This window comes from Tyto alba, unplaced genomic scaffold (assembly GCF_018691265.1).
Source record: "Tyto alba isolate M040663 unplaced genomic scaffold, T.alba_DEE_v4.0 Super-Scaffold_41, whole genome shotgun sequence".
NCBI lineage: Eukaryota > Metazoa > Chordata > Aves > Strigiformes > Tytonidae > Tyto > Tyto alba.
This window is the reverse complement of record NW_024881317.1, coordinates 11,731,878-11,739,557: the sequence shown is the minus strand read 5'-3', so window position 1 is coordinate 11,739,557 and position 7,680 is coordinate 11,731,878. Positions and strand designations below refer to the sequence as shown.

General features: G+C 43.6%; 1 protein-coding gene across 6 annotated transcripts in view; it reads left to right on the top strand.

Annotated features, from left to right (window-relative positions):
• The first annotated feature begins 2,722 nt into the window (after positions 1-2,722).
• Positions 2,723-7,680, top strand: part of SPPL2A (signal peptide peptidase like 2A) — a 28,538-nt gene continuing 23,580 nt past the window's right edge. For 2 of the 6 annotated variants that reach the window (XM_042803738.1, XM_042803742.1), the window contains exons 1-2: positions 2,884-3,363; positions 7,196-7,315. In XM_042803738.1, the coding sequence (XP_042659672.1) occupies positions 3,310-3,363; positions 7,196-7,315 (174 nt within the window). In that variant the 5' untranslated portion in view covers positions 2,884-3,309. Of the gene's footprint in view, positions 3,364-7,195; positions 7,316-7,680 lie in introns of all 6 variants that reach the window. The other 4 variants (XM_042803740.1, XM_042803739.1, XM_042803737.1 and 1 more) reach the window with 4 other exon arrangements.

Sequence of the window (7,680 nt, the reverse complement as noted above, 5' to 3'; positions counted from 1 at the left end):
TATGAAGCAGTAAAAGAGACAGTTTATAGGATGGGGTAAAATTTTCTTTTGTTAAACCACTTCATTTTCATTGTCACCGGCTTTATTCTGCTCTATTACTCTACTGCCCACTAAATTTCTTAGAACTATATTTACATTCAGTATTTGGATCAGTGTTCTCTGTTCTTAGAAATGAATACAACATATTAAAAATTCCTTCATCCATTTGAGGCTTGTGTATTTGTAATGAGCCCCAAATTCCCCTTTACTGATTTCTGTATGACATAATTCATGTTTTTTTTAGTGAGCAGAGTCTAGTCCCTTTTACAATCTTAGTCCTTTAAAAACTGTGCAATGTTTTCTCTTAAATACCTAATGCTGATAGTCACCCTTCCAAATCTGCCTACCTAACAAGGCAACTATTTTCTGTTTATGGTATTTTATGCAAAATTGACAGAATTAGACAATAATTCAAAGTTAAGCTAATGGAAGAGCAAATTCAGTTTCATAAGGAGATATGGGGGGGGAGAAAAAGGCAGATTGGTTGGGATAAGTTTACTCAAAAGCTGGGAGGCTAAAATGAAAAAAACATAAAGTAGCATTTAATGCAGTGGGAGATTCAGGAGAATGGTGTTGGAATAGAAGATGGTTTGGATGTCTTTCCTTGTAAGTCAAATCATTTGTGTTTTATGAGTATGTGGTGGAAAACAGGCAGGGGGAAGGAAAGGCTAATTTCATTATCCCTTTGCAAAGGATTTCAATATATGTATAGTATTATTCAAGCAGTTTATTTTTTGTGCTAATGGTTATTTAGCTTCAGTTTCTACTTTCTAACTACTGCATTCAAAGCCTACATTAAACATCTCCGTTCCTTAATAATTCAGGAGTGCCTGAGTTGAGTTACAGATTTTCTTTCCTGTTGATGTTTTGATTGGGAAACGGATTTTTCTGAGTGTTGTTGCTCTTCTTTTCTCTGATGGAAATAATTATGGTGGTATAGAAAGGATGCAATTCTTGGTGTAGAATTTTTAGTATCTTACACTGATTATGGGTAGAACGCTATACTGTTCATATCAAATAAGGAATTTCAGGTTTAAAACTGAAAATAAATGGAGGATCATTTAAAGAAATTCTTCAGGCTCTGAAGGTCGTTATAACCTAGTTTTCTTTTGCCTGGGATTGGAAATAACATGTATGAATAAAATCTATTTTTTTCTCATGGTATTGAAATTTGAGACCAGATCATCTGGTTTTAGTTTTGGTTACACATTAAAGCTAATGGTGAAAATTAGGGACTACTTAAGTTGCCAATAAAGATTATCCAAGAAGTTTTTACTGATGTCCTGAATGTGAGCTGTCCATGTTTTGAGCTAACGTTAGGGCTCTTCAGTGCAGGTATTTCTAACCTGTGCAGTCCTGCTGAACTGCAGGAAATGTATTTAATGTAAGAGATGTTTAGTTAATATCTTTAAACACGCATCAAGGCAGGAGAGATCAAACCAAACATAGCCTTTTGGGAGAGCAGTCTCCTTTTATTTTAAGGAAATTGTACTAGTATTTTTGCCCGGCCCATTTTTTTTTCAGCTGCAGACAGAATAAAAACTGCTGTGCTTTCCTGGGGAACGCAAGGAGAGGGATTAGTATTTGGTGGGGCAGGATACTCCATGGAATCTGATTCTGTGAGCAGTTACGAACTTGAAATCCAAATTAAATGCGTCTCCCATGCCCAAAATACACTCTCATGTACATATCCTTAGCTCTTTACAGATGACAGAATCGATAGATTTATTGAAGTAATCTGTATTAATCTGTCATCCAGATCTTGTTAGATTCAGAAGAAGAGATAGTAGTTGGCATAAAGTGTCATGGTTACTCTGACAACAGCACCAAAATAGAAGCACACAGATGGATAATGTACTAGTCAAGCTTTTCTAAATACCAGTTCTGCATGGAGTATGAATTATTAGCAATGTCATAGTGTGCTGTTATCTTTCACTGTTCAAGCACATTAAATTGTTAGGCACACTTTTGCAGCCTAGCAAATCTATAAGATGCATAAGACTGTTCTGTTGCTGATATAAAAATGTCACTGGAGGGAAAACAAAAGCTTGCCTGTTATCATCAAACTATCTGTATTGATCAAAACACTATTTACAGGTATGTAAATATTACTCAGATTTTTACAGCAACAGAACAGCTTACTGAAAATTTGCCATAAGGCAGCGGGGAAAGTTCCCTGTAGATGTTTTACATGGCTTTGTCCTTAAATGAACACAGATGGAAAACCATGCATGCAGGAACCTCCTTCCTCAGCGGTAATAACTAATAACCACCAAGTGTGTGAGCAACTCAATCAAGTGGGTTACACACTTAAGGCTTTGATTTACTCATGCTGGACTGCATCTCAACTCTCATCCTCTTGCCTCTCTCCCTTTTCCCTGCCATCTCCACCATCTCGTTCACAGCCACATCCCCTCCTTTCCCCAGTAATCTTTCTCATCTTCGCCTCTTCCACTTCCCTGTGCCCGCTGGCCCTGGGGCAGGAGGGGACAGCCTAACCAGTGCTTGAAAACCTCCAGCGAAAGATGTTGCACAATTTCCTCGGTGGGTAAATCACGCTACATCCTTCCTGCACGTCATTGCTGGCCCTCACAGCTGGTGCAACGCAGCCCTTTTAATGCTTTCAAAGCCTGGAAGATAGCTCTGAAATGCAGTGCTTTTTTTTTTTTTTAAAAAGGCAAACAATGCAGCTGTCTCAACCTTTTGTTATAGGTGGTGTTTTGCTGTTTCTTCTACTTGTTGCTCTCACTTAAGACATACCGCTGTCCTCACTGTACCTCTCCCCCATGGCTTTGTGTGCGTGCCTGACCACCCAGACAGAACGAGGTGAAACACTCAGATTTTTATTTATTTTTTTTTTGTCTCTGGAAGTGTGGAGCAAACCTGACTGTTCCCTTTTATCTGTAATGGGTGTGAGTACCTTGGAGCTGCTCGGTGGAAAGCCCGACGAGCTGACAGTCCTCGAGCACCCAGACCCTCACAGCGAAAGAACAAGGCGAACAACCACCACGGCGTGGGGAGTGAGGGGACAGTCCCGGCCGTCAGCCCGAGCACGCGTGGGCCGTCCCGGCTCTCGCCGGGGCCGGGAGCCGGCAGCGGGCGTCCCCGGGGCCGCGGCAGCAGCAGCCGCCCCCTTCGGCCGCGGCGGACGGAAGAGGAAGTGGCGCCGCTGCGGGAGCCGGCGGCGGCGAAAGGCTCCGTGGCGGGCGCGGGGAGCCCGAGCCCAACCGAGGCTCTTCGCCGAGCGGGTGGCGGCGGCGGCTGAGGAAGATGAGGGCTGCCGGGGTGCTGTGGGCCGCGCTGTGGGGGCTGCTGCTGCCGCCGGTAAGAGGCCGCGCTGTCCTCGCCGCGGGAGGCGCCGGGCCCGGCTGCCGGGCCGGCCTGGGCCGCGCCGGGCCGCCTGGGGAGGCCTGCTCCGGTGCGGGGCGGCGGTGGGGCCGGCCGAGCCCCCCCCAAACTCTCTGCCGGCCGAGGGGCTTCCTCGCTTCGCCCTACCCCCGCAGGGCCGCGGCGGCCGCGGGCACGGCCCGCCTAGCCCTCGTCTCCGGCCGGGCCGGTGCGTGCCCCCGCCTCCAGGCGCCCCCGGGGCCGTTTGTCTGTGAAGTGAGTCCCGGGGTGGTTTCGGGCCTCCCGGGCCCGCCTCGGGCAAGGCCCCTCGGTTCCTCCCTTCGCCTTTCCCCAGCCCTTGCCCTGGGTCTGGGGAGCGGAGATCGGGCGGCGGCTCCGGGCACACGCTGGTGGGTTGGTATAGCCCGTTTCCCAGGTGCCTGCAGAGATAGGAGCTGATGCAGTTTCCAGTTATTTAAATTGGGGTGCGGAGGAAGGAGGCGGGGGAAGCTCGTGGTGCGTGTATGTGTCCTGGCTTTTGGCTTGTTCATCTTAAGTGCCGTTTTGGTTCCCCTCTGGGACATCTTTGCAGCTTCTGTCTGCGCACCGGTGTACATTACCTTGGAAATCCAGCAGATTGCTCTCTGCCTCTGGGAGTAATGAAGTGGGGAAGCCAGAAACCTCTGTAATCTTTTTAAGGAGTATGAAGGGCATATCTGCATTAAATGCTGCTCCACTAAGTTGTTTTGTTGTTGGGAGTTTGTTTGTTTGCTTGCTTGTTTTTAACATAATTTTTACCTTGTTTTGGTAAGGCAGGATGGAGAATACTTCCCTGTGTAGGAAGTCACCACTGAATATGCTCAACAGTATGTGCACGGTATAGTTTGTTAATGCCTTGAGAACTCCTTCAGGTGAAGTAGCTTGTGTCTCTATGAAGTGTTCCCTCACTGTTCGTGAGTCCCATGTAGCTGTCGTTAGTTGTGTTGGAGCTTTCTGAAGAGTGGCTTTGCTCCTTAACCCAGTGGTTTGCTGTTCATGACAAAGGAAGGGGCTTCTGTCCTCCTGTAAGACTCCAGGCCCCATGTCCTGTCTCCTCCTTTGCTCTACAAATGCAATTGTAGTAGTGGCGAATATTGGACCAGATCATTCAGCCTCAAGAAAAGTATCCTGAGACTAACAGTGTGGGGAGTCAGCACTTGGGAAGGTAGTAGGTGTTCAGGGAAGGACAACTGCTGCTCTCTGAGCAGAGGCACCCGTTCCCCCGGGTTGCAGTGCCCAGAGGGAGAGAAGGAGGAACAGTTTGTGTGTGTCACAGGGCCGCTGACAGAACTATGAGATGATGCTTGTTCCGTTCATGGCTAGCTTTTTTCCTACCTTTTTGCATTTCTGTGAGGTTAATGTTACTTGCTACATACAAAATACCTTCTCTCTGTTCTGTACCTTTGAGTTTCTCCTATGTCTTACCTAGTGGCTAACTGACGGATGTAAATGTAGGCTTGGTCTGGGCTCTGTGTCCACTGGTTCATATAAGTTCCAGTATTCTACGTGGTGAGTGCTCCAAAGCTCAATAGTCGGCCCAAGCTTTTATCCCTGCAATAACAGGGACATGTTAGGAAAAATAATGATTAAGAGACAGTACGAGACATCTTCTCTACCAAAGATAAGGCATTACACAAGTAGAGTTTAAAGATGGTGAAGGAAGGAAATACGATGAAGGAGTTGCCTGTCAAAAATAGGAGGAAGTTTTTTTTGAAGGTGAGAGGCCACTGGGAATTGTCTGAAGCCAAAGTGAAAGGGATGATTATGCCCCTTTAGGTAAAGGGGTATCAACTGTCATGTCCCTACTCCATGTGGGAACATTTCCATGCTGGAGCAAGTCAGCCTATAGCCTATGGAAGCAGGTTAATCTTTTCAGGAGCAGTTTTGTGAACACTCAGTCTTCTACTGAAGTAACAAGATTGGAAGTGTGCTCAGTAAGAAATTTTTACTTTGCATGTGTGCTGAGAGTAAGATTTGTTTTGTACTATTCATTGGCACAGCTGACTGCAAGGCCATGTACCCAAACTAGTAGTTCTCGTCTGTTGTGGAAGAAGGATACTGAAGCAATTAGAAAACAACAAAAGTTCAGCTGGGTGCAACAGGATTTCAGTGGGGATATTCTAAGTGAGGTGTAGCATGTAGCTTTTAATTTTTAACTTGTAAGTACTGGCTTTAGAGCTCAGCAACGAATACGTGAGGGTAGCTGTCATGCTCTGGTCATCCCTCCCCTCACCTCATGGGAAAGAATTGTATTCCCCTATTCATCATCAGAGAGGGGAAGCTTGCCAAACAATACATGCGTGTCAAATAAGCAAGTAACCACTCCTTCTAGGTAGGCTTAGGCTTATGTAGCATTAACACTTGATTTCCTGGAACCCAGAAAACACCTCTTATTCTACTTCGTGAAGCAGAAAGAGCTTTTAACGGATGGAAACATCTGGGGTTTGCACCTGCTTGGAAGTCTTTATTGCTTTTAATTTGCCATTGGTTTGTACTTTTAGGTGAGTGCACTAAAAAGGGAAGCTTGATAATTTCTGTGCTGATCATAAATCATGGAACAACTTATTTTGCTGACAGCCGAAGAATTGTTACATGTTAAACAGTTAATGTGCTCAGGCCCTTTGACACAGTTTTCCCGGCAGATGTTCATGCGCTATGGCCGATGTAATGGATTCCCCTGAAGAAGGTTTTTGCTATTCAAACCAGGCAGACGTAAACCTCTGAAACAATATCGTCATGTGGTTTTTTCTCTCTAGTTTTCTCTTGCCACTGACTGATACGCCATCCTGAGGAGAAATGCCTCTATAGCACTGTTAATGATTAGCACTGCATATCTGACAAACATTTGGGCTTTCCTCCCTTACCCATGCCTACTTCTAGGTTAATATCTCGGTGTGCTTTCAGACAAACCTGGAATTTACAACAGGATTTATTTTTTTTAAAAACCTATTGATACTTCCTGATATTGAGGCCAGTTTCTCTCTCAAGAAAAACAGTCAAAATGAGATCATCTCCCAGTTTTCTTAAGGTGACACTTCTTGGAGATACAAATAATGCTTATTTGTTTTCACTACTTTGCAGCTGTAGCTACATCTAATCCTTAAGTCTGTTCATTTATCTGCTTAGATGCCTGATCTGTACTAGTACATTAATGCTGGGGGAGAAGTATATATCCCTAAAATTATCAGAAGTTTTAAAATTCATATGTGTTAGCTAATAACAGAAATCATTATGTGAGGGACTTTGAGAGTAATCTTAAGAGACACCACTATTTCCTTAACCACACAAATTCTTAAAGTACGCTAGTTGATCTCTTTGTGTTTATAGTTATTTGATAAAAAATATTCTAAGAATTGCCATATAATACCTTTCTTAGGGGAAATTCTAGAGTCTGCAAGGAGAGAAAGACTTTAATCCACTTTTCTATGTACTGTTTTAATTGCTTTCTATATACAATCTTACACTTTTTGGAAAGTACAGAATACAGAATCTGAAATAATCTGCCTGGGTTTCTTGATGGTATTCTATTTGGTGACATGAACTGTACATGCAACAAATACATTGTATTTGAAATGAAGATAAGCAGCATTATACGGTGACTAGATTCTTACTAGTTTTCCATCCTGCTCTCAAGCTATCATCTTTCATGGAATCAATAATATAAAATAATTAATTGAATAAATTAATTTTCTCCTAACAACTTTTTCTCTTCCTGACAGTTTTTTAGAATAATATCTGTGTACTGATATTCTGAACTTTGTTTAATCCAGAACACCCTGGTTTATTGCAGGTAACTGCAGATGAGGGGATCCTGCATGCTTCTGGAAGTGGTGTACCTCCAGTAACAAAGGAGTACTGCATAATTTACAATTCTACTTGGATATCTCTTCCAAAGAGCCTGGACAATGCTGTAAGTAGTTTAAAACCATAGTACCTGAGAAAACTAGAATGCAGTATGAATTTGGATCAGCTATAACTGGTCTTCAAAATCTTTAATTAAATGGTGCTACACTGAATATTTACCTTTCTGGGTGATGTCCCTTGCCCCTCCCCATTCCCCCTCTCCCACCCCCCACCTCCCCCAATTAATATATAGTAAACATTTCTATACTTTAAAAAGTCAGCTTCTGAAGTTTACAAAGATGGTACTTTCTCTGTGCTTAGAACCAGTTTTAAATACATTTACATATTCATCTGATACTGTTTATTTTTTTCTTCAGGTGTTATCAGTATGTCCGAGTTTTAGATTTGGGAGTAAAACTTCTGTTTACTTGT